This window comes from Heptranchias perlo, chromosome 2 (assembly GCF_035084215.1).
Source record: "Heptranchias perlo isolate sHepPer1 chromosome 2, sHepPer1.hap1, whole genome shotgun sequence".
NCBI lineage: Eukaryota > Metazoa > Chordata > Chondrichthyes > Hexanchiformes > Hexanchidae > Heptranchias > Heptranchias perlo.
This window is the reverse complement of record NC_090326.1, coordinates 40,996,473-41,022,712: the sequence shown is the minus strand read 5'-3', so window position 1 is coordinate 41,022,712 and position 26,240 is coordinate 40,996,473. Positions and strand designations below refer to the sequence as shown.

The following is a 26,240-nucleotide window of genomic DNA, read 5'->3' as shown; positions in this document are numbered from 1 at the left end:
CCTCATTCACACCTCTACTTTCTCCCCTTATAGAAGAAGAGAGCCCAGAATGCATGGGAGAGAGCGAAGTCCGGAGGGGGGGCCACAACATCAGGTTGTCCTCATGGACACGGAGCAGGAGGCTCTTGAACTTAGCCGCATCCTCGAGTGCCTGTCCATCGGGGACGCCGAAACTACGACCTGACAAACGGCTGGCGACAGAACTTTAACATTCAGCACTCACAATATCAATTGATGTTAACATGCCTTGCCACCTTCAGCACCTCATCATCTCTTCATCATGCTTAATATTCTGTTCTCTTACAGGGCCTTCAGCGACCGCCGTGACGGTGAGGGGCGATTCCTCAGAGGGCCTGCCGGCCTCTGAGGGGGCAACGTCACATCTGAGCGAGCCATCCACAGCGCAGATACACACACCTCGGTGGGTCCCCGTCCTCACTTAGTTGGGGTCGCACATGGTGAGTCACCACACACGTGAGCATGAGCAGACACTGGTGGCAGGGGCAGCTGTGGAGAGTCCGCGTCGGTGGGAGCACTCTTCTCCAGGCTCTGCTCAGCTGGTCACAGATGCTGAACCCTGGGGGCCATCCTTTAAAATGAGAATGATCCAGGGGCAGCAGCACATTTGCGAGGTACTGGAACAGGTGCCACGCACACTCTCTACAATCGCGCAGAGGATCGAGGAGTCCAACTCCTACATGAATGGAATGGTGGCACAGGTACGGGAGGGCATCTCTGAAATACTGTCACAGGGATGTGAGGGCATCTCTGAGATAGTGTCACGGGTAAGTGCGGGAATGTCTGCGATGGAGGGAAGGCTAGCCTCCATCAAGCTTCAAGCACGGCTCACCAATGAGTCCCCTGAGACCTTGACAACGACTCTTCGGACTCAGGGTGAGCAACTTTCTGCCGCCTTAAACAGGTAGGCAGATACACTAGCACTGGTCTTACAAGGCTTCACACATGTCTTCCAAACTGTCGTCCAACAGATTGATAAGAGTGATGTGGGCCTGGCCCAGGAGAGGGAAGATGGCGAAAGGGGACATGGAAGTGGGGACTCCACTCAAAGCGCCCCCATGTCTCACCCGCTGTCCCCCTCTCAACCAGTACCCGCAATGCTGCCTCCGCTCCAGGTGGTCGAGTCTGCCCCTGCACAGGTGCAGGTGGAGCAGTCTTTGGAGGGGCCCTCTCGGGCACCGAAACCCAGAGGGCGTAGGCCCAAAGCATCTAATCGGTCAGGACATGAACAAGACCAACCTGCCACTAACTCTGCTGCAGCCACAGGGGAAGCACCACGTAAGAGTACTCGTAAGCTTCAGGCAAAGGTTTTGTGAGCAGAAAGGGGACGCACAAGGGTGTTTGATGGTTTGTCATGTTTTATATTTATATTTGATTTTTGTTAATGGCACATTAAATATTATTATTGTCACCACTACTGCCACGTCTTGACCATTCTTGACTGGCTTGTGTAATAAGTCCCTTGCATGAGGTTCACCATGAACACCCACACTTGTTGCCACCCATTGGGTCACCCTATAGTGGGTGTATGTGTAGTTGCACGACTGTGGCGCAGCACCGTGTTGTGGAGCTCCACGTGGCGGAGGTGGACAGCGTGCCTGGCGAGGCTGGTGATGTTGCTCGTCCTCGGATTAAGTGATGAATGCAGCTATGGCGCCCCCCCATTCTGACGATGTGAGTTTGAGGGGGTCCGCAAAGTAGGTAAGTGTGTTTGCACAACAGAGTTTAGGATATAAACTAAGCATTTTGAGTGAAAAGACAAAGGTCTTGCAGTCAAATCTTTGTCTGAATTGACAGAGTGCCCTGCTGCAATACATGAGGTTTTCTCCCCACCTGTCAAATAAGCATTTGCATCTCCCACTGCCTGCTGAAACACGACTGCTACAACAGGGAGTGTTTCCCACAGCACGGGAAACACGCCGAGGATCCTTCAAAATTGCACCCCTGCCAAAATGTCCACTCTGTGAGGTCTGTCAAGTACCTCAAGTATCTAACTAACTATCCAAAGCAGCATCCCGCCGGCTTTAATTGCGCGCGCACCCAAACGCGGCACTGGGGAACCCAGAAGTCAGCAGGTTGGAGCTGGGCTCCGAACCCGCTCCGGGATTCCACCATTTTAGGAGCCCCCCCGCCCCCAACGCACTCGCTCAGCCATCCGAAAATCAGCCCCAATGTGTCAAAAATATTTTCTAAATTCCCCATTCATTCTTATAGTGATAGCCATGAGAAAGAACTGCATCTACCACTTATTTGCCCACTCCGCTAACCTGACTATGTCCTCCTGCATCCTTCATCACATTTTGCCATGCCCCTAATTTCATACCATTCGTCTTGTGTCTATATCCAAATTATTTATATAAATGGAAAACTAAAGCTATGCTTTTACCCATAAAAATCTTTTCACATTTGTTGTTTAATATCCTTTTGTTTTTCATAATTGCAAAGAATTTACTTTTATGGGTGAATTTTTATTGCTCATCAAGGTGAGGGATGTTAGCACTGGGAAATGAAACATAATTAAGCAGCCGGGATCAGGTTCGAGAACTCTCAGGTCACACAGACAGATTTGTATTTATAAAGTGCCCTTCATAGCCTCAAGATGTCCCAAAGCACTTTACAGCCAATGAAGTACTTTTGAAGTGTAGTCGCTGTTGTAGCGTAGGGAAATGTGGCAGTCAATTTGCACACAGCAAGCTCCTACAAACAACAATGAAATAAATGACCAGATGATCTGTTTTAGTGATGTTGGTGGAGGGATAAATATTGGCCAGGACACAGGGAGAACTCCCCTGCTCTTCTTCGAATAGTGCCAAGAAATCTTTTACATCCACCTCAGGGGGCAGACAGGGTCTCGATTTAATGCCTCATCCGAAAGATGGCATCTCCGACAGTGCAGCACTCCTTCAGTAGTGTACTGAAGTGTCAGCCTAGATTATGTGTTCAAGATTCTGGAGTGCGACTAGAACCCACAGACTCATAGGTGAGTGTGCCAGCACTGAGCCACAGTTGACTCAGGTCAGGTAAAATATGCAGAGATTGGAGAGAAAAGTTCCCTCTGCCCAAATTGAAAATCACCATGTACTAACTCAATCTGATAATTTTTCTACTTCTCATACCAGTCATCCTGTGGCTTCTCTTGAGTGTAACTTCTACTTAGTCCCAAATTTCTGCTGTGAAGCCCCCTGAGAACTGAATTAAAACTGTTCAACCTCATTTCACAATAGCAGAGGAGAGTTTCATCACCCTTAACTGAGGCTCGATTTGAATCCAGATCCCAGAGGTGAAAAGACAATGTAAAACGTCCTGCATTACCTGGAAAAAGGATTACGACAGGGAGTACGTCAATTTTAGGAGGCTTACAACTGTTCAAGGTGTTGGCAGCCATGTGTTGGCACAACTACAATTCTGTAGTCAACTATTATAGTTATTGCTGTATGATGATAATTCACATTTAGTGAAGGCATAAAATTGATATCAAAGTAAAGCAAATGATGTACTTTGTTTATTCTGATTCTGCTGAATTTGCCACAATTATAATCACTAATAGAAACCAATTCATCCATTTTTTTTGGTGATTCAATTCTAATTTGTGACTGTAGATGGGGCATTAGATCTACCAGTAATTCCTCTCTCCCTACTGGCTTTTGTAAGCAACAGAGCACTACATTTTTCTTCCTCAGCTCTGTCAGTATGGAATATGGAACTACGGGATTAAAATTGATTCAAATACCTTTTCAAATTGCATGACAAACTTCCATATCCTACACCCTCATTCCTTTTCCTTATCTTATTAAATGTATTGTTTGGCAATGAATCTCACATTTATTGTGAAAATACTTGGCATTCTACGGAGTAGATCTTGGCTTTGTGTGATAGTGTAAAACAGGTGATGACGAGATGGCTGCCCGTTTTATATCTCTCTCGATTTGTATTTCCATTGGCTTCAACTAAATAGTGCTTTATTGTGTGTATAAATATTATGTACTTTTAAGTTTCAATGTAATATACTTTCCAGTTCAATGTCATTATTTTTCAGTTTCACACTGTGTCATTGCCTCACTGCCACCCTCCTGTGCACACTTTCACAGAGAAGATGGGTACTTCACTTCATGGTGGTCCAACACATCAGGTGTTCGTACTCGTACCCTTCTCAGGGTCCATTCTGGAAATATGGCATGAGGCCGTCAATATCTTTATTCTTTAAAAGAACAAGATCCCCAACAACACTGTGCTTCTGATACACCAATTTATATGTTGAGCTAACATTCCTGTAACATTTTCTGACAATTCACTTGAACAAATTGATTGCTAAATTAGTTCAAATTAATCAGATTAGTTTTATCTGGGAAGGAACTTGTCAGCTAACGTTCACTGTCTCTTGAATGTTAATCACAAAGTGCAGGGTGGTATCATTGGTATTTTCTCTTGACAATGCAAAGTATTTGATAGTAAGGAATGGGAGTATCTTTTGGGAGTGTTATCCTCGTGCCGCAGCACCAAGGTGGTCACAAATGATCTTCATTCTACTAGTTTTAGGTGTGACAAGGCATTTGATAGAACTGCCTTCTGTCTCCCCTTATAATACAGAACCAGAACCATCCAAATATTCATGGGCTTTATGCTGCAGGATTGGAACACTGGTCTACATTTCCAATCCTGTAGTCATTCGACTACACAAAATGGCTTGTATCAAAGAATACGATGACCAATTGGAGCACAAGGTCAACTGTAGCAAGGTTGAAATTTAAATATTTGTCACATCATCCATTCAGGAAATTTGTGATTCCTAACCTTTTAAATCGACCACTGTGACTTTATGTATCTGGTGGTGCGAGTAACATGCTTGAAGAGAACTAATTTGCAGGGTTATGGGAAAAAGCTGGGGTATGGGACTAAATTGCACAGCTCTTTCAAAGAGCTGGAACAGGCACAATGGGCCGAATGGCCTCCTTCTGTGCTGTAAGATTCTATGATTCTATGCTTCATACCATCAGAGAGGATGTGGTCCACTGGGAACCACTGCTGTTTTTTCTCCTATTTAGGGTCAGTGTTCTTAAAATAAATATTCTATCTCACCTGTTATACCTGTTCCAAATGCTGCCAATTCATATCCTTAAAATCAGTGTTAAGAACTTAGCTTGAATGTTTAGCCCAAGTGAAAAGGTAAGCAACCGGAGTGAAGCCAAAGTGCCTCCAACACCTCATTGTTCAATCCGCTGAATTGTTTGTTTTATTACTGAGCAGCTCAGATACATTCTGTAAGAATTTTTTTTATTCGTTCATGGGATGTGGGCATCGCTGGCGAGGCTGGCATTTATTGCCCATCCCTAATTGCCCTTGAGAAGGTGGTGGTGAGCCGCCTTTTTGAACCGCTGCAGTCCATGTGGTGAAGGTTCTCCCACAGTGCTGTTAGGAAGGGAGTTCCAGGATTTTGACCCAGCGACAATGAAGGAACGGCGATATATTTCCAAGTCGGGATGGTGCGCGACTTGGAGGGGAACGTGCAGGTGGTGTTGTTCCCATGTGCCTGCTGCCCTTGTCCTTCTAGGTGGTAGAGGTCGCGGGTTTGGGAGGTGATGTCGAAGAAGCCTTGGCGAGTTGCTGCAGTGCATCCTGTGGATGGTACACACTGCAGCCACTGTGAGCCGGTGGTGAAGGGAGTGAATGTTTAGGGTGGTGGATGGGGTGCCAATCAAGCGGGCTGCTTTATCTTGGATGGTGTTGAGCTTCTTGAGTGTTGTTGGAGCTGCACTTATCCAAGCAAGTGGAGAGTATTCGATCACACTCCTGACTTGTGCCTTTTAGATAGTGGAAAGGCTTTGGGGAGTCAGGAGGTGAGTCACTCGCCGCAGAATACCCAGCCTCTGACCTGCTCTCGTAGCCACAGTATTTATATGGCAGGTCCAGTTAAGTTTCTGGTCAATGGTGACCCCCAGGATGTTGATGGTGGGGGATTCGGCGATGGTAATGCCGTTGAATGTCAAGGGGAAGTGGTTAGACTCTGTCTTGTTGGAGATGTTCATTGCCTGGCACTTATCTGGCGCGAATGTTACTTGCCACTTACGAGCCCAAGCCTGGATGTTGTCCAGGTCTTGCTGCATGTGGGCACGGACTGCTTCATTGTCTGAGGGGTTGCGAATGGAATTGAACACTGTGCAATCATCAGCGAACATCCCCATTTCTGACCTTATGATGGAGGGAAGGTCATTGATGAAGCAACTGAAGATGGTAGGGCCTAGGACACTGCCCTGAGGAACTCCTGCAGCAATGTCCTGGGGCTGAGATGATTGGCCTCCAACAACCACTACCATCTTCCTTTGCGCTAGGTATGACTCCAGCCACTGGAGAATTTTCCCCCTGATTCCCATTGGCTTCAATTTTACGAGGGCTCCTTGGTGCCACACTCTGTCAAATGCTGCCTTGATGTCAAGGGCAGTCACTCTCACCTCACTTCTGGAATTCAGCTCTTTTCTCCATGTTTGGACGAAGACTGTAATGAGGTCTGGAGCCGAGTGGTCCTGGCGGAACCCAAACTGAGCATCGGTGAGCAGGGTATTGGTGAGTAAATGCCGCTTGATAGCACTGTCGACGACACCTTCCATCACTTTGCTGATGATTGAGAGTACACTGATGGGGCGGTAATTGGCCGGATTGGATTTGTCCTGCTTTTTGTGGACAGGACATACCTGGGCAATTTTCCACATTGTCGGGTAGATGCCAGTGTTGTAGCTGTACTGGAACAGCTTGGCTAGAGGCGCAGCTAGTTCTGGAGCACAAGTCTTCAGCACTACAGCTGGGATGTTGTCGGGGCCCATAGCCTTTGCTGTGTCCAGTGCACTCAGCCGTTTCTTGATATCACGTGGAGTGAATCGAATTGGCTGAAGACTGGCTTCTGTGATGGTGGGGATATCGGGAGGAGGCCGAGATGGATCATCCACTCGACACTTCTGGCTGAAGATGGTTGCAAACGCTTCAGCCTTGTCTTTTGCACTCACGTGCTGGACTCCACCATCATTGAGGATGGGGATGTTTGCAGAGCCTCCTCCTCCCGATAGTTGTTTAATTGTCCACCACCATTCACGACTGGATGTGGCAGGACTGCAGAGCTTTGATCTGATCCGTTGGTTGTGGAATCGCTTAGCTCTGTCTATAGCATGTTGCTTCCGCTGTTTAGCACGCAGGTAGTCCTGAGTTGTAGCTTCACCAGGTTGGCACCTCATTCTTAGGTACGCCTGGTGCTGCTCCTGGCATGCTCTTCTACACTCCTCATTGAACCAGGGTTGATCCCCTGGTTGGTTGGTAATGGTAGAGTGAGGAATATGCTGGGCCATGAGGTTACAGATTGTGCTGGAATACAATTCTGCTGCTGCTGGCCCACAATACCTCATGGATGCCCAGTTTTGAGCTGCTAGATCTGTTCTGAATCTATCCCATTTAGCACGGTGGTAGTGCCACACAACACATTGGATGGTGTCCTCAGTGCGAAGACGGGACTTCGTCTCCACGAGGACTGTGCGGTGGTCACTCCTACCAATACTGTCATGGACAGATGCATTTGTGACAGGTAGACTGGTGAGGACGAGGTCAAGTTAGTTTTTCCCTCGTGTTGGTTTGCTCACCGCCTGTCGCAGGCCCAGTCTGGCAGCTGTGTCCTTCACGACTCGGCCAGCTCGGTCAGTAGTGGTGCTACCGAGCAACTCTTGGTGATGGACATTGAAGTCCCCCACCCAGAGTACATTCTGTGCCCTTGCTACCCTCAGTGCTTCCTCCAAGTGGTGTTCAACATGGAGGAGGACTGATTCATCAGCTGAGGGAGGACGGTAGCTGGTAATCAGCAGGAGGTTTCCTTGCCCATGTTTGACCTGATGGGGTCCAGAGTCAATGTTGAGGACTCCCAGGGCCACTCCCTCCTGACTGTATATCACTGTACCGCCACCTCTGGTGGGTCTGTCCTGCCGAGGGACAGGACATACCCAGGGATGGTGATGGAAGAGTCTGGGACATTGGCTGAAAGGTATGATTCTGTGAGTATGGCTATGTCAGGTTGTTGCTTGACTAGTCTGTGGGACAGCTCTCCCAATTTTGGCACAAGTCCCCAGATGTTAGTAAGGAGGACCTTGCAGGGTCGACTGGGCTTGGTTTGCCGTTGTCGTGTCCGGTGCCTAGTGGTCCGATGCCGGGTGGTCCGTCCGGTTTTATTCTTATTCTGACTTTTCGTAGCGAGATTTTACAACTGAGTGGCTTGCTTGGCCATTTCAGAGGGCAATTAAGAATCAACTACATTGCTGTGGGTCTGGAGTCACATATAGGCCAGACCGGGTAAGCGCAGCAGGTTTCCTTCCCTGAAGGATATTAGTGAACCAGATGGGTTTTTACGACAATCCGGTAGTTTCATGGCCACCATTACTGATACTAGTCTTTTAATTCCAGATTTTTATTTAATTAATTTAATTGAATTTAATTAATTTGATTTGAATTCACCAGCTGCCATGGCGAGATTTGAACTCATGACTCCGGATGTTAGTCCAGGCCTACTGGATTACTAGTCCAGTAACATAACCACGATGCTACCGTACCCCTATACAGATATGTTTTTACATTATCCTAATACAGAACAAGGACCGAACAGCTAATATGGCAGAATTGGTTTAAACTGTGTGCTCGCAAATCCTGTCTTTTCCCCTCAATGATGCTGATAAAATTGGAGAATTTCAGGGCCAAAGACATTGTTCTGTAAGAATAGGCAAATATTGATTATTAAATATATAAATATATAAGCTAGTTGGATAATAGAGCTAAAAAGGTTGTTAGGTTAAACACAGGCTTTTGATAACAGCGGGGTGTACTGTAAGGGAGTGAATTACTGTAATACAAAAAGGCAGTAGGATCCTTTTACTATAGAGCATAACATTAAAGCCTTGTACAAGAAAGATATGGCTTAGGAACAGCAAGGATAGGAAATGAAGGTATGGTGTGACAGGATATGGGGCCCCCTCATCCCTGTCTAGCAATCTGTTCTAAGATCTAAGGATCATAAAGCACCTAATAGCATTGAATCCGGCAGGAACTAGGCCATAAAAGAAAATGGTATAAAAAGAGATACAGTGTTTCACTCAGTGGGAACTTTTGCCTACCTTCAAGATCAGGTAACGTAAACAGGCTCGGAGAAGCCATTCTCACGATTTCCCCCAAGAAGTTCCCTGCACAGATTGTTTTAGACGTAGGGCTAAATATGTACTATTCTGTATGAAGTGCTGAGATGAATGTTTTGAAACAATAATAAATGAAGTTCATTCTCAGACATATAACTGTTGTTTTTAGGATTGGAGGAAGGTACACAATGGTTGGTACTAGGACCATTGCTTTTTTTGATATACATTAATGACTTGGACTTGGGTGTACAGGGCACAATTTCCAAATCTGCAGATGACACAAAACTTGGAAGGGTAGTGAACAGTGAGGAGAATAGTAATAGACTTCAAGAGGATATAGACAGGCTGGTGGAATGGGCGGACAAGTGGCAGATGAAATTTAATGCAGAGAAGTGCAAAGTGATACATTTTGGTAGGCAATATAAACTGAAGGATACAATTCTATAGGGGGTGCAGGAACAGAGAGACCTGGGGGTATATGTGCACCGGTCGTTGAAGGTGGCAGGGCAGGTTGAGAAAGCAGTTAAGTAAACATACGGTAACCTGGATTTTATAATTAGAGGCATAGAGTACAAAAGCAAAGAGGTTATGATGAACCTTTACAGAACACTGGTTCGGCCACAACTGGAGTATTGTGTCCAATTCTGGGCACCGCACTTTAGGAAGGATGTGAAGGCCTTACAGAGGGTGCAGAAAAGATTTACTGGAATGGTTCCAGGGGTGAGGGACTTCAGTTACGTGGATAGACTGGAGAAGCTGGGGTTGTTCTCCTTGGAACAGAGAAGGTTGAGAGTAGATTTGATAGAGGAGTTCAAAGTCATGAGAGGTCTAGACAAAGCAGATAGAGAGAAATTGTTCCCATTGGCCGAAGGGTCAAGAACCAGAAGACACAGATTTAAGGTGATTGGCAAAAGAACTAAAGGTGACATGAGGAAAAACCTTTTTACGCAGCGAGTGGTTAGGATCTGGAGCGCACTGCCCGAGGGGGTGGTGGAGGCAGATTCAATCATGGCTTTCAAAAGGGAATTGGATACGTACTTGAAGAGACAAAAATTTGCAGGGCTACGGGGAAAGGGCGGGGGAGTGGGACTAGCTGGATTGCTCTTGCATAGAGCCGGCACGGGCTCGACGAGCCGAATGGCCTCCTTCTGTGCTGTAATCGTTCTATGATTCTATTACTGTCTCTAGCTTTTCGAATCTATTAAAAGGATAAGGAAGGAATTATCCCAACACATCCTATGCTCCACTGGATATCCATGAGCAGGGTCATGGAGGGACTTGAAAAATAGAACATGAATTTTAAAGTGAATACTCTGGGATCAAGAAACAAGTGGAGCTTGGTGAAGACAGGGTTGATAGGTAGGTAAGACTTTGTGAAATTGGATACAGGCTATAAAGTTCTGGGAGAGTGTTTAAATTCAACTGAGTTTGATAAGATGAAAATCTGCTGTCTCTCTTGCCAATAAAGATCCTAAGTGAATTGAGCTTGGGTTTCCTCAACCCAATTCCTAGTGGGCATGGGTCCACAGCACAAAATTGGCAGTCTCATTTAGGGAAGTACAAGGATAGCTGGTAGTTAGAAATGGAGAATTTGCTTAAATGTTGTAAAGGGTGCTCTTGCGAGGGTAAGTTTAAGACAAATTTTTCTGACAGAACAGAAGGAGCTCTACTCTGCACTTGGCCTATGCTGTACTTGAATTGAGAGAGCTTAATGCCAAAAGTGGAAAACCATCCCATTTCTCAGCATCAACATCCCTTGCCTTGAAGTGCAAAAAATTTACTCACCAAAATAAATTACTTTTCTTTAAACAACAAAAGAAAATCCTTCATGACACTTGCGTATTTCAAGTGTAACATCCATGATGTGTAAACTGGCAATTGGCTCATATCTAATATGGTACAATTTGACTTATGGTTGTTTCAATGCCAACTGTTATAGATGTAGGCCATATAATGAACATATGAAGGCTATGAAAAGAGTGCGTTTTGTGTCCACAGCAAAGGAATCAAAACTTGAAAGCATAGCAAGCTGTACAGCTGATGGAGGAAACAGCATTTATCTAACCGCCGCACAAATGTTTCTTCCAATATTTCCTGCATAAATGACATACAACTGTACAATATGTATAATGTAACTTCTGTCAGCTTTTAGGTGATGTACTGCTTTTATATGCAATTGCTCTTAAGAGTACTTTGGCAGAAACATTCAAATAATTTTAAAACTTGGAAAGAAAATTAGTGCCAAAAAACATTTTTAAGTAACAGAGAGAATTAAATCAAGAATCAAAGAAGACTTCAAAAAGCTCTGAACTGCAATGACAATTGTTCAGCACTATTTAATTACCTGAGTTTACTAGTTGCTGCTCCATGATCCCACAGCCTAGGACCTCCATCCATTCTCCTTGGAACTTGATTTCCATTTCAAAGGAAGGGTGTGTAAATGGGAAATAGCAATCCACCCATCTAATTTCCAGTCCTGTTGCAAAGCAAATATGACAGCATTAGGGGCTACGGTAAAAATTTACCCTTCAGCTAATGACACCAATTACTGAATTCCAGGAAAATAAATAGCAAACAAACCCATATACAACAGTTTGGTGCACAGCAATAAATCTTTAAACACAGGGAAAAAAATGGTCATGTCTTTTCCAATATGAAAAGTGCTTTGTGCAGTTCAGGCCCCCTCCAAAACTAAATCAATCACTTGTCAAATTCTCACAGCCACCTGGCATGCAAGGAAAATGAGTCAAATTCACTGGGAAGCAGGTAATCCTATTAAAAACATTATCTGGGAATGAACAGTAACTTCTCAAAAATTATAAAGTAGGCTTAGCATTCTTGATGGACTTCAAAAATGTTCATATTTAAATCAATCGCCATTAGCCATCACCCCTTTTATTAATCTCTCCTCCTTTTAGAACAAGAGAATTAATTTGTAATTTCAGTCTGAAAATATTAATAGGGTGTGGAATTATGTGTGACAGACTTCTGTCTTGATTTGAATTATAGCTGTAGATCATATTTCTTTTTGAATCAGCTAGATTTAGTATTAGTTCATTGATTCGAACTTTGTAAAATGCTGCATTTGTAAGCTAGTTTACTGTCAAAGTACATTGAGACGCATGTGGTCTTATTTTGGTTTCTGCTTAATATCTGTGCTGTAGACAAAGTGGAATCACAGAGGTCTGTGTATGTGCCTTGCCTAAATACACTGCTTGTCTGTTTATGTTTAATCCAGAGTGCGGCACTTTTCTTTTACATAGAATTTACAGCCTATGAAACATAGGCTCAATCAGTCTATACTGATGTTTATACTCCACACAAGCCTCCTCCCACCTTACTTCATCTCACCCTATCAATATATCCTTCCATTCCTTTCTCCCCTCATGTACTTATTTAGCTTCCCCTTAAATGCATATATGCTATTCGTCTCAACTACTCCATGTAGTAGCAACTTCCACATTCTAACCACTCCCTGGGTAAAGAAGTTTCTCCTTAATTCCTCATTGGATTTATTAGTGACTATCTTATTTTTATGGCCCGTAGTTTTGGACCCCCTCCCCCCACAAGTGGAAACATTTTCTCTATGTCTACCCCATTGAACCCCTTTATAATTTTAAAGACCTCCATCAGGTCACCTCTCAGTCTTCTCTTTTCTAGAGAAAAGAGTCCCAGCCTGTTCAGTCTTTCCTGTTTGCAAATCCATGGTAAAAAGCTTTGAGTTTAGTTTTAAAAAAATTCCTAAAGCCTTTTTTCTCTGAAGAATTAAACAAGAATTATTTACTTTGATATCACACTTCATCAATTTCATCAAAGTGAGATGTAATGTTAATCCTTACAGCTGAACATGCACCAAAAAGTGCTATTGTAGAACAGAACCGACAGAGGCATCAGTAAAACCATGTGGTAGTAAAAGTGAAACGTTAATATTTTGTACGTCTATGATCTATACACTGAGATTATTAAAAAACATAACATTCCATTTTGTTTGTTAATAAATATCCAAACAAAAATTGTGATTTTTCAGTCGGAATCCTAATTAACAACTGTTATTCTCAGCAAGCAAGCAGTATGCAGTACAGGCTTCAATGACAACTATGTCAACTCACTGCAATACTTTAAAAAGAAAATCTAACCACCAGTACCTCTTAAAAAATACATCTATAGATTTTCCATGGCTTCACTCACAGGTAAGCCAGGGCTTCGAGTACAGTTTCTGATGTTTAATGTGGTCCCACCGCAGCCCAAATGTGACAGAAGTTCACCCATTGCTATAATACAGCAAGTTTACTGAAGTCACATAGAATGACTGACGCGAGGTAAAAACATTACACAGCCTACTGGTACTCAAACATACAAGCTTCACAGATATAATGTTCATAATACGACTAGTTGATCACTGGTAGCATTGCCCATGGGTAGTCAAGATCTATTGTAGTTTTCAGGTGAAGCAGGGTTAGAGGTCAAGGGATAATTGGGCCAGAGCATAAGGATGGAATTCATTCCACATTTTAAACGTATACATTCTGTCCTTATTTTTATATAGTTCCACTGTAAATGCCTGTGCTCACATTTATAATGGAAACTACCTATGTAAACTTGTCATGCTGTACTTGCAACCTTGTGCCAGTGGTAGCACTGCAAAATGAGAGGACACAGGGGTTGAGTAGGTGGATCAAAGAAAGTAAAGGAGAGGAAGGGGTCATTTTAATTATTCCCCTATATCCCTCCTCTCCTTACTGTTCTTCCCCACCCTTCTATCCTTCCCTCACCTCCTCTACCCTCCTTCCTAAAACCCCACCTCTTTCCCCCCACTCTCCTCCCTTGCAGATCAGTGGAAGGGGATAGGGAGGTTGGCCAATGGATCTACCACTTTACCAATTCCTTACATTGCTAGCATAGAATACCTATGAAGCCTACAGTTCCTTGAATGGTTGGGAAGGCATAGATGCTGGTTCTCTCTAGTAGGAGCTAAATGGGTGATTTGCCACCGGGTTTTGGGGGGGGGGGGAGGGGCTAGTTGGGCAGCAGATAGCACATTTGAGCATGGAAGCAGGGATGCCTTTTCCCAGGCCGTGAAAGTCCAGGAGTTGCCATTCCACTTGGAATTTTTAATAGTTATTTCACTAACAATGGACATTTTTTGTTCTTTGCTGAGTGTTTTTCAGAACAACAATTCCTAATGGATGAGTGAATATACAGTGGATTTAGGGACAAATGTTTGCAATAGCAAGTTCACAAAAGAACATGGGACTAAAAAACAATTTAAAATTGTAATAGGAGTTTTCCGGGTGAAGGCAAAACAATACATAGGATAAAGAAATCTGCAGAATTTTAAAATAAAATGCTAAAAGATGGAAAGAATAAATAATAAACATAAAAACAAAACTTACCTGCTGACTGATCCAAGATGGCAGCCAAAGACTCTGAATTTTTTTCGGTGAGGCTCTGTGAAGATGTCCACAGATTTGGCACTAAGGCACCAAGTGGCCAGATTGTGTAATTACAGTGTGACAAGTTTACACTGGCAAAACACACAATAAATGTGTATACAGGAAATTATAATGGGCAAAAATTGACAGAGTGTGACAAAAATGTGACAACAGGAAGTCAAGTGGTGCAGATGGGAAGTGCACGCAGACATAAGACACAACGTAATAAGGTTTAACATAAAGATTGAGAAGGACATAAGTCAAAGACCAAAGTAATAAATTGGAAAAAAGCTGATTTTAAAAGGGATGAGAATGGAACTAGGGGAAATAAACTGGAAAAATTTACTGACAAACAAAGAAATAGAACAGCAGTGGGAAACATTTATAACAGTCGTCAATAGAGTCCAGGAGAAATATATCCCACTAAAAAGCAAGAACAAATTAGCCAGTAATGACACACCATTGATGAATAAAGAAATAAGAGTGACATTGAAACTAAAAAAAGGCATACGGTAAGTACATAGATAACAAAAGAGAGGATGGCAAAAGGGAATAGGAAAAAACTTTAAATATAAAGAAGGAAGGCAAAGAGAAACTACAAAAACTTAAATTATCAAGGAATATAAAAAGAAATAGTAAAGAATTTGACAGACACATAAATAACAAAAGAAAAATCAGGATAAGGATAGGGCCACAAAGGGATACACAAGATAAATTGACAGGCAATGACAGCAAAATGGCAGAAATATTAAATAATTAATTTGTCTCAGTATTTACCAGGGAGACTAACAGGGTGGGTATGACATTAGAAGGAGAGATCGATAATGGATAAACTAATCAAACTTAGAGAGGATAAAGCTCCTAATCTGGATGGATTGCATCCGTGCATTTAAAGAAGTTAGGGAAGAGATAGCAGAGGCACCATTACATATATATTTTATATATATATATATATATATATATAAAAATTCATTAGAAAAGGGAATAGTGCCAGAGTACTGACAGCCAGCTAATGTGATTCAATATTTAAAAAGGGAGATAGAACCAATCCAGGGAACTATAGACGAATTAGCTTAACGTCAGTGGAAGAAAAGATAATGGAATCCTGACTCAAAGATGTAATAGAAAAACATCTAGAAATCGAAAATATAATAAAGAAATTCAGCACGGATTTCAAAAGGGAAGGTCATGCTTGACCAACTTTATTGAATTCTTTGAAGAAGTAACAGAAAGGGTAAACAAGGGTAATGCTGTAGATGTAATATATTTGGATTTTCAAAAGGCCTTCGATAAAGTACCGCATAGTAGACTCATGGCTAAGGTCAGAGCATGTGGAGTCTGGGAACAAGTAGCAGAATGGATAGCAAGCTAGCTAAAAAGCAGAAAACAGTGAGTAGAGGTTAAAGGTAGTTACTCAGACTGGCAAAAGATGAGAAATGGTGTTCCACAGGATCGGTACTGGGACCATTGTTGTTCATCATTTACATAAACGATTTGGACTCGGGAATCGAAAGTACAATTTCAAAATTTACGGACGACACCAAATTGGGGGGTATTATTAATACGGAGGAGGACTGCAAAAAAATACAGGAAGACATTAATAAACGTGCAGAATGGGCATGTAATTGGCAAATGAATTTCAATATAGATAAGTGTGAGGTGTTACATTTTAGTAGGAAGAATAAGGGGGCCACATACTGCTTCAATAATAAGACTCTAAATGGGATAGAGGAGCAGAGGGATCAGGGGCTACAGCTACAGTGATACTAAAAGTAATGACGCAGTAACGACGCAGGTTAATAAGGCCATTGAAAAAAGCAAACCAAGCACTGGGATTCATTTCGAGAGGGATAGAATTGAAAAACAGAGAAGTTATGTTAAACTTGTATTGAACCTTGGGTTAGACCACACTTGGAGTACTGTGAACAGTTCTGGTCTCCATATTATAAAAAGGATATAGAGGCACTGGAGAAGGTGCAAAAAAGATTTGCTAGGATGATACCAGAACTGAGAGGTTATATCTATCAGGAAAGATTGAGCAGGCTGAAGCTCTTTTCTCTAGAAAAGAGAAGACTGAGGGGTGACCTGATAGAGATTGTTAAGATTAGGAAAGGGTTTGATAGGGTAGATGTAGAGAACATGTTTCTTTTGCGGGGGAGACCAGAACTAGGGGTCATAAATATGATAATCACTAATAAATCCAATAGGGAATTCAGGAGAAATTTCTTTACCCAGAGAGTGGTTGGAATGTGGAACTTGCTACCACAAGAAGTGGTTGAGGTGAGTAGCATCGATGCATTTAAGGGGAAGCTACATAAACACATGAGGAAGAAAGGAATAGAAGGATATGTTGATAGGGTTAGATGAAGTAAGGAGGGAGGAGGCTTGTGTGGATCATAAACAACGGCATGGGCCTGTTGGGCCAAATGGCCTGTTTCTGTGATGTACGTTCTATGTAATGATGCCAGGGATGGGAAACTATAGTTATGAGAAGAAACCTGTGATCCTGCAACTATTTCCAATGAAGCAAAGAAGGCTAAGAGAGGATATAATTAAGGTTTTTAGAATCGTGAAGGATTTTGGTAGAGTGAATAAGGAATGATTATTTTCTCTGGTTGGGCAGTTAATGACGGGGGGTAATCAATTTAAAATTATCACTGAGAGTGAAGAGAGACCTTAGAAGAAATTATTTTGCACAGAGGATTTTTTGGAGAATGAAATGCTTTGCCAAAGGGGTTGTTGAGACAGAGACCATTGCAACCTTTAAGGGAAAATTGAATAAATATTTGAAGCAGAGGAAGATGCAGGGCTACAGGGAGAGTGTGAGGCAACAGGATTAGATTGGACTGCTCTAGCAAAGAGCCAACCTTACATGGTTCTTTTGTTCTATTTTAACATTTCCCAACTAGTGCTCCTGATGGTGAGTGTTTAAAAGCACAAATATTTAACCAATAACTTGCATTTAGAACAAAAGGATTATTAAAGTTAATTTAATTTTTTTTTTGAAAGGATACTGCTAGAGTGGCAGACTCCTTTAATGTTAGCAGCAATGATTTACTGCAGATCATCCATCTCCAGGACTGAGATTTTTACATTTCACTGAGCCCTGGGATGAGATTCAGCTGCTGAAATCTCAAACACTTTTACAACTTTATGATCTTGTTGTTTATCATCATCAAGAAACAAACTTGCCTACTACAAGAAGAAAATGATCAAAAGTTTTTAAAAAACACAGCTTTTATAATTGAAAAGGTTGTGGCCCAAATTAATCAAGTAATCACAATGGCATTGCTCATGGTAAGTCGGTGGATAACAAGGCGTAAATTTTAACAATCAGGTGGGATTTCAGCGGGGGGGGGGGTGAATAAGTGGGTGAGAAAGCCGTAAAAAGTTTGCGTGCGTGTTCCCGAGCGATTGTGACTCAATTGAACCACTTAATTCAACTTCCAGGTTTCGCGTCCTCAAGCTGCGCAGCGGGCATACTGCGCATCCACGTGACACGATTTAAAGCCCACTATTTAAAGGGCCAATGCAACAATGCATTTTGAAGGAGAAAGGAATAAAAAGCAGAATGGTACGTCATAGAAGAAAGGCAGCTCCCAGGTTCTCAGACGACGCCCTGGAGATCATACTGGCTATTGTGAGAAGCAGGAGGGAGGTGTTATACCCACCTGACAGGAGGAAGAAGCCTGGTTCTGCCACCTAGAAGGCGTAGCTGGAGCTGGCAGAACTGGTCAGCAGTAGGAGCACGGTGTCCCAGTCTTGGCTGCAGTGCAGGAAGCGATTTAATGACCTCATCAGGTCACGAAAAGTGAGTACAGTTACTGATTCACCTGCATTCTGTGGTGAACATTACCCCCCACCTCACACCGCCCCACAAAGCCTACTCCATCACATCACTCCTCACACTCACTTAAGGCTCAGTGTCAAGTTACCTTCACCTTCTGTGTGCACTTCTTCACCCCCCCATTTGTGCACCCATCTCTCCCACTCACTCCAATCCTGATGTAATGTGATCAATCTGTCTGATAGTCACCCTCTGATGCACCTCATTCAGTGTCAGCCTGACCCAGAGCAATGTATCCATTGGGTGACCCCGTCACTCTCACTCACTCACTCTCTCTCTCACACACACACACACACACACACACACACGTCTGTACTTTCTCCCCTTGGAGAATAGAGCGCAAAATCCAAGGGAGAGAAATCGGACTGGAGGGGGGCCTCCACAAATCGTGGCCCTTACAGAGGCGGAGGAGGCGGCCAAACGATGGAATGCCTAGCGGTCGGGGATGCCGAGACTGGCGCCCCCCAAATTTCTGGTGACAGAATTTTAACATCCCTTACACACAACATGGATTGATGTTATCAATGATTGACCTGTTGCACACCTCAGTATGCCCATCGCAACAATACTTCTGCGATGAATCTTAATATTGTTGTATGTTCTCTTCCAGGACTGACGACGTGGGCGAGGTCGATTCCTTAGAGGAGCACCCTGCCTCTGAGGGCGCACCATCCCATCTTAGTGAGTCTCGCACCAGTGCAGATACTCACCCCTCAGTGGGTCCTATTAGAGAGGTAGTTGGGTTGTCACCTGGTGAGTCACCACGCACATGTGAGCAAGAGCAGACACTGGTGGCGAGTCTGCATCGGTGGGCGCTCTCCTCTTCAAGTTCTGCTCAGTTTGGCACAGATGCTGAACCCCGGGGGCCATCCTTGAAAAGCAGAATGATAGAGGTACAGATGCACCTTTGCGACATATTGGAAGACTTGTCACACTCAGTCTCCACATTGACGCAGAGGATGGAGGAGCCCACCTCCAGCATTAGTGGGCTGGTGGCACAGGTAAGTGCAGGAATGTCTGCAATGGAGAGAACGGCAGCCTCCATTGAGCTTCAAACAAGGCTCACAAATGAGTCCATTCAAGCCGTGGCAACGGCCGTGCAGACTCAGGGTGAACAACATGCTGCCGCGTTAAACAGGCAGACAGAAACATTAGCACTGGCCTTACAAGGAATCACACATGTCCTCCAAACTGTTGTCCAGCAGTGTTGTAGGTGTGATGTGGCCATGGCCCAGGAGAGGGATGATGGCACAATGGGACATGGAAGTGGGAACTCCACTCAAAGCGCCCCCACGTCTCATGTGGTGCCCACCCCCACAGCCAGTACCCGCAATGCTGCCGCCTCTCCAGATGGCCAAATCTGCCCCTGCACAGGTGCAGATAAAGCAGTCTTTGACTTAATCCGAGCCTTCATAGGCACTGCTCCTCAGAGAGGTCCAGGAAGCTCAGCCTCTGACTGTAGACCCTCTCATGAGGGTAGTGCCTCCTGCGACCTCGGCCCCTCCGTTGGTCCCCTTTCTGCTCTTCTGCAGGTCCTGTGGTGCACTTCTGTCTTGTGGAGCTGTACCTCTCAGAACTGCACGCCGTGCCTGCTGCAGATGCTGATGTGCCTCCTCCTCAGATGTACTACTCAACACTGCCATTGCATCCGCAACCCCCTCCCCATCCTGATGGTGTCAGTTTGAGGGGGTCCAAAATGTAGGTAAATATGTGTGAACACAAGAATGCAGAGTGTGAACAAAGAAATCTCAGTCTGAACACAAAGAACTCCCACCCAAAGGTTTGTCTGAGAGAACTGATTTCCTTGCTGCAAAAACTCACCTTTCATGGTTTCAAGGTCCAAATGGCTGCCGGCTGCCTCCTTTTCCATGGCATGTTTCAGAGGCCACGGGAGACACGTTCAGGTAGAGTTAAAATCATTTGTCTGCCTCAATGTGCTATAATTTAATTTCCTTAACTACTTCAGATATCTTAATTGCCCCTTTAAATGTCATCCCGTCAGCTTTAATTCAGCTGATGTCCTTTGGATCACGGACAAAACTGTAAGTCTCTCCTTAAGCATCAGCCGTGGCTCAGTGGTAGCACTCTCACCTCTGAGTCAGAAGGTTGTGGCTTCAAGTGCCACTCCAGGGACTTTAGCACAAAATCTACTTCAGTGCAGTACTGAGAGAGTGCTACACTGTCAGAGGTGCTGTCTTTCGGATGAGACGTTAAACCGAGGCCCTGTCAGCCCTCTCAGGTGGACGTAAAAGATCCCATGGCACTATTTCAAAGAAGAGTTGGGGAATTTACCCTGGTGTCCTGACCAATATTTATCCCTCAACCAACATCACTAAAAAACAGCTTATCTGGTCATTATCACATTGCTGTTTGTGGGACCTTGCTGTGTGCAAATTGGCAGCCGCGTTTCCCTACATCACAACAGTAGCTACACTTAAAAGTACTTCATTGGTTGTAAAGCGCTTTGGGACATCGTGTGGTCATGAAAAGCACTATATATGTTCAAGTTTTCCTTTATCTCCTACTTTCTAAGTTGGTTTCCTTCAGCCTGCTTTTGTTTGTCTACCACTCTTGCGGTCTCCCACTTTTTCTATGACTTACTCATTCTTTTGTTGTAGCTGTATCTCCAGATTTGCTTCCAGCTTTGTTTCTCATTCTAACTCTCTATTTGTGTAACTCTCTTCACAACTCAATCTTGTCTCTTCTATATGCCTCTAACAGTTTGCTTATCTCACTGTACCACTCGCTTTTTCTCCCTAAATATTTCCTTTCACTATATTTCTTTCTGGCTTGTATTCTGTATGTCTCTCACACACTTTCTTATTTTTCTGTATGTTTCCCCTTTTTCTCACAAAGACCTGGGGGAATAATCAGTGTTTCAAACCTCTGTTACCCACATTCTGAATGGGGGTGAGGGACCAAGGCCCGAGTTGGGTAGGGGTAGGAGATTGTAGCTGGAACAGGGCAGGAATGGGGGCTAGAGCCTGGAGATGCAACTTTGGTAATATTATTAACTAATATTGTTAGTATGGGCAGCCTGTATTTATTAATTATTAATGGATATCAATTTTGGCTATATTTGTATTTTATTGCTGTGCTCAGTTTTATAATAGTATGCACTAATATTATTGGTAAGATGCATTTTTACTTGCAATTATTTTTGTTATTGCTGTGAACTGCCTGCGTTATAATGGCATTAATTTTTATTATTGCAGTCCTGAAGGGACAAACTCTGAGGTCTGGGTCCGATCTGCGTGGATCCAGATTCTGGAAAACAAAGAGAGGTACAGGGCTGAAGATAGGACACAGTGAAGTCAGGGCTTTGGCTGGGAGGAAAACAAGTTGCTGTTGAAATAAGAATAATCAGAAATTTGTACACCTCAGTTTGTATTCAGATAACTATTAATTTTAAAAGAAGCCAAGGTAACGTATCAGAGCAGTGAAAACAAAATGTAATTTATTCAGTGTACACACACCCAGCTCCAACAATCTACATTACAATTATAGCCAAAAGACTCCTCAAGCATGGCCCATGTGAGTGGGAGAAGCAGTGCATGCTAGTCCACTTTTATTACAATGCAACCTGCTTTATTTATTTATTTTTGTAGTGAAATTTTAGAGATTAAAAAAGATACTGCACAAACATTATTTGTTTATTGTAACGAAAGAATGAGATTTTTCCAGACAAATATAGCTGCTTCCCAATCATCAATGGCTGCAAATTGACACTGTGCAAACTCAAAGTCTAGAAAATATCAGTGGTCAAGTAAAGCACTAGAACCCCAACTCTAACTTTAAAGAAAGAGGCAGGCCTGTGCAGAGGGAGGTTATTACATGCATTTAGGGCTATGACTACTTTGAGAATGTTTTCCCTTTTATTTTTAATATGCTGTTCATCATGGTGAAGGTTGGTGGTGCTAGGGAATGGATTTAAGGCATCCAGTGTCAGCATCAAGCATTTCTAGACTAGGTACAGTACAACTAGATGCATAGCAAAACTCCCTCTACTCTGCCCTAAACCCAACCTCAATATCATCAATGTGGCATTTTTTTCCATTTCCCACACCAACCACCCTGTAGCCTCTCGGAGTGAGATTGCCAATTAGTGCCTGCAAGGAATTGGATTGAGACTTTTCAAACTCAGTGGACCCTTACAGCCAGCAGATAAGAGTTCATCTCCCCCGTCTAGGCTGGATATGAACTCAAGTCCAAGAGGTGAGTGGACAGTGCCTAACACAGTGCACTATCCAATTCCTTTTGAGAATTCTTTTAAGTGTATATTATAAAATGTAAATTATTAAATGTATAGTCAACGGTTCAAGCAGCAACATGGTTGCTGAAAGAGGTTGGAGCAATTCGATTGTTTGGTTTTTAAGTATTGGCTGTTTTGTGACTAGTAGCTTTGAAAAAAAATGAACAATTTGATTACTCAGTTTTATAATGATTGGTGGTTTGTAGCTTTTCCTGCCTGTGTGGTGAATGGAATTGATTTTTGATAGGCTCAAATATCCAATTGAATGTATGCAAATCAATCAGCATGGTAAACTTGCTTTGTAATGTTTTTTGCAGATGTGGAGCAGACAAACAATTTTTAATTATACAGATGAAAAATCAATCGCAGGTGCCTTCCATTAACTGACCCCAACTAATATGTTTATCGACTTATAAGCGAGGAGCACCTTAGTCAACCAGATCTGATCCACCTGTTGTGAAGTTTCTTTCTTTGTAAAACATAAGTGACTGGGTTATATCTAATTTCTCTTAACCCTTCTATAGAGGATCCAATAAAATTGCAATGTTTTATTGATGATCCAATCATTATTTGTTTGACCTGTTTAAATGTGTTGGACAACAGATGCATTTCCCTAAATTGCTTAGGTGCTGATCTCGACTGTACCATCAGGAAGCGGCCATGAGAGAGGTTAAATCAAGGCATCAAGAGGTTAGATCCCACTATGGCCAGTTCAGAACAATATTAACAGAAGTTTGAAAGCTGACTCTTGACAACAGTTAATATATAGGTTGAAAATACCAGGGCAAAAGTATATAAATCTGAAGTAATTTTATGTCAAATTTTGTTAAAAACAAACTACTTTTTGTGAACCAACATACGTAATTGTAGGATGACATATAGTGGGATAACTGTGTCTGGGTCCGTTCTCGCAGGCAGCACTCGCCACAACTGGGAGGCCCAAGGCCAGCCCAAAATTGGGCCTCTTGCCTCATTAACATTGTATAAGCGAGCTGCTGACGCCTGTTGTGCCTCCACAGGCAGCCTGCGCATTGAAGATGATGAATGCCTGGATGCTTGCTTCGCTGGCGGTGGCCCAAAGGTAAGTCTCGGAAGTGGGGGGGTGGTGGTTGGAATGGGCAACTATCCTATTGTAGAAGGAGGACGTCCATGCTGCACCCAGGCATTCGGTAATGTTGCTCTTGAGACAAGATATTAGAAGGGTATACAAGACAAAATGTAACGGTCATCCAATTTTCTATCTCTCCCAATGGAGAAGGGCATGGTCTCCTCTTGAAGCCTCTCTCTCATAATATGGCTGACATTAGCAGTTTCCTGCATGGAGAATCTCAGGTGTGACCCCGTGTCCTACCACTCCATATCAGAATGTACTGAAGCACCAACTAGCTGCCTGTTTTATAAATATTTCACCCTGTATAAACATGATCATATTATTTTGTTACACAACAGTCCATTATTCTAGTTCGAATGCAAAAATGGCTAGATTACTATTGCTCCTGCATTTTTGGTCAATTAACTTCAGAGTACATTTTACTTTTTTTGAAGGTTAAAACTCGATTTCAGATATTTTCCCCCTTTTCTTAGGACTTCCTGCCACACACAACTTTTGAAAGGATGGGTGACCTATTCCTAAGCTCTTCCCTCTGAAATTGCTAACTAGGAAGTGCATGACGTGAGCTTAGGTAGTTCTCTTTCCAATTCTCCACTACCCGCTGTGACAAAGTATTTCGCCTCCCACTTACCATTTTCCACAACACAACTGAGGTTGGTAACTCACCACCTGATCGATGTTTCCTCTAACTTGTGTCCCTACTCTTCTGTGGCACAGCTCTTTGCTGCTCCCATATGTTCCATTACATGCTAAATTTACTTTTCCATGTGTATTTAATATGGAATGATAATAATGACATGATGAACTCCAGCGCCACCTCCATTTCTCTTCTGTGCATATATTGGGCAGCATTCTTAATCCTCCTTTCAGTAACTTACATTTACTCTACTAATTGCATAAATATAAGGGAAACCAGGTTCATTTCTGAATTATAATTCATATCAGAATTTTAAACATTCAAATCAAGATGGTGTTATCAACAAGTCTGTCACAACTATGAGCTAAGCACCAACATTTTAGTTCTGTAGTTTACCCAGAAACAGCCTTGCCCTCAGGCTGGTAGTCTGGGTCCATGTCTTGTACTCTTGGATAAGAGTTAATCAACTGACACAAATTCTTCAGGAGATTAATTTAACAGCCAAGAATCAGTTGTGTCAAACTCTCCCTGTATTATGAAGCACCTATCGTACCATGACTGACAATTCCTGTAAACACTGGAAACCATGCCTTGCAGTTGTCCATTTCTTCTGCCACATTCTCAGGCCACAGGAGCCTTCTCCTCTTTGCCAAATTTTCCATGCTTCCTTCCTCCTCTGCCATTCTGCTGTAACCATTTACACTTCCCATGGACCCATCTTTTGTTTCTATACTTGTCTCATTATCATAGAATCATAGAAAGATTACAGCACGGAAAGAGGCCATTTGGCCCATCGAGTCCGCACCGGCTCTATGCAAGAGCAATCCAGCTAGTCCCACTCCCTCACCCTTTCCGCGTAGCCCTGCAATTTTTTTCCTTTCAAGTACTTATCCAGTTCCCTTTTGAAGGCTATGATTGAATCTGCCTTCACCACCCTCTCAGGCAGTGCATTCCACATCCTATCTACTCACTGTGTAAAAAAGTTTTTCCTCATGTCACCTTTGGTTCTTTTGCCAATCACCTTAAATCTATATCCTCTGGTCCTTGACCCTACCGCCAATGGGAACATTTTCTCTTTATCTACTCTGTCTAGACCTTGCATGATTTTGAATACCTCTATTAAATCTCTTCGCAACCATCTGTGTTCCAAGGAGAACAATCCCAGCTTCTCCAGCCTATCCATGTAACTAAAATCCCTCATCCCTGGAATCAATCTAGTAAATCTCACCTTATCACCTCCTTTTTCCTTGCACCATCATCACTTTTGTCATTGAATCACTCCTGCCCTCCATCCTATCACAGACCTTTCCCTTTTGTTCTTTTCATACCCCCTTTTCCCAGACTCTGTACTTACTTAAAAGCAGTTAATCTCCAACATCTTCCAATTCTGATGAAAGGTCATCGACCTGAAACGGTAACTCTGTTTCTCTCTCCACATATGTTGCCTGACCTGCTGAGCGTTTACAATGTTTTCTGTTTTTATTTCAGATTTCCAGTATCTGCAGTATTTTGCTTTTGTTTCATTTTACTTTCTGTCAAGTATTACTCCAGCCACTGGAAGAATTTCCCATTGACCCCAGTTTTGCCAGAGCTCCTAGGTGCCATAATTGATCAAATACTGCCATGATGTTCAGGTCAGTACTTTCACTTCTCCTTAAGCATTCAGCTCATGCCCACGCCTGGATCAAGGCTGTGATGCGGCCTGGTTCTAGCGGAACCTGAATTAAACATCACTGAGCAGGTTATTGGTGAGTAGGTATCGCTTGATGACACTTTTGATGATTCCTTCCA

At 43.1% G+C, this 26,240-nt stretch overlaps 1 protein-coding gene across 6 annotated transcripts in view; it reads right to left on the bottom strand.

The window, feature by feature from the left end:
- fars2 (phenylalanyl-tRNA synthetase 2, mitochondrial) overlaps window positions 1-26,240 on the bottom strand; it is a 475,406-nt gene that overhangs the window by 292,903 nt on the left and 156,263 nt on the right. For all 6 annotated transcript variants that reach the window (XM_068001781.1, XM_068001784.1, XM_068001785.1 and 3 more), the window contains one exon: window positions 11,515-11,646. In XM_068001781.1, coding sequence (XP_067857882.1) covers window positions 11,515-11,646 — 132 coding nt within the window. The remainder of the gene's footprint in view (window positions 1-11,514; window positions 11,647-26,240) is intronic.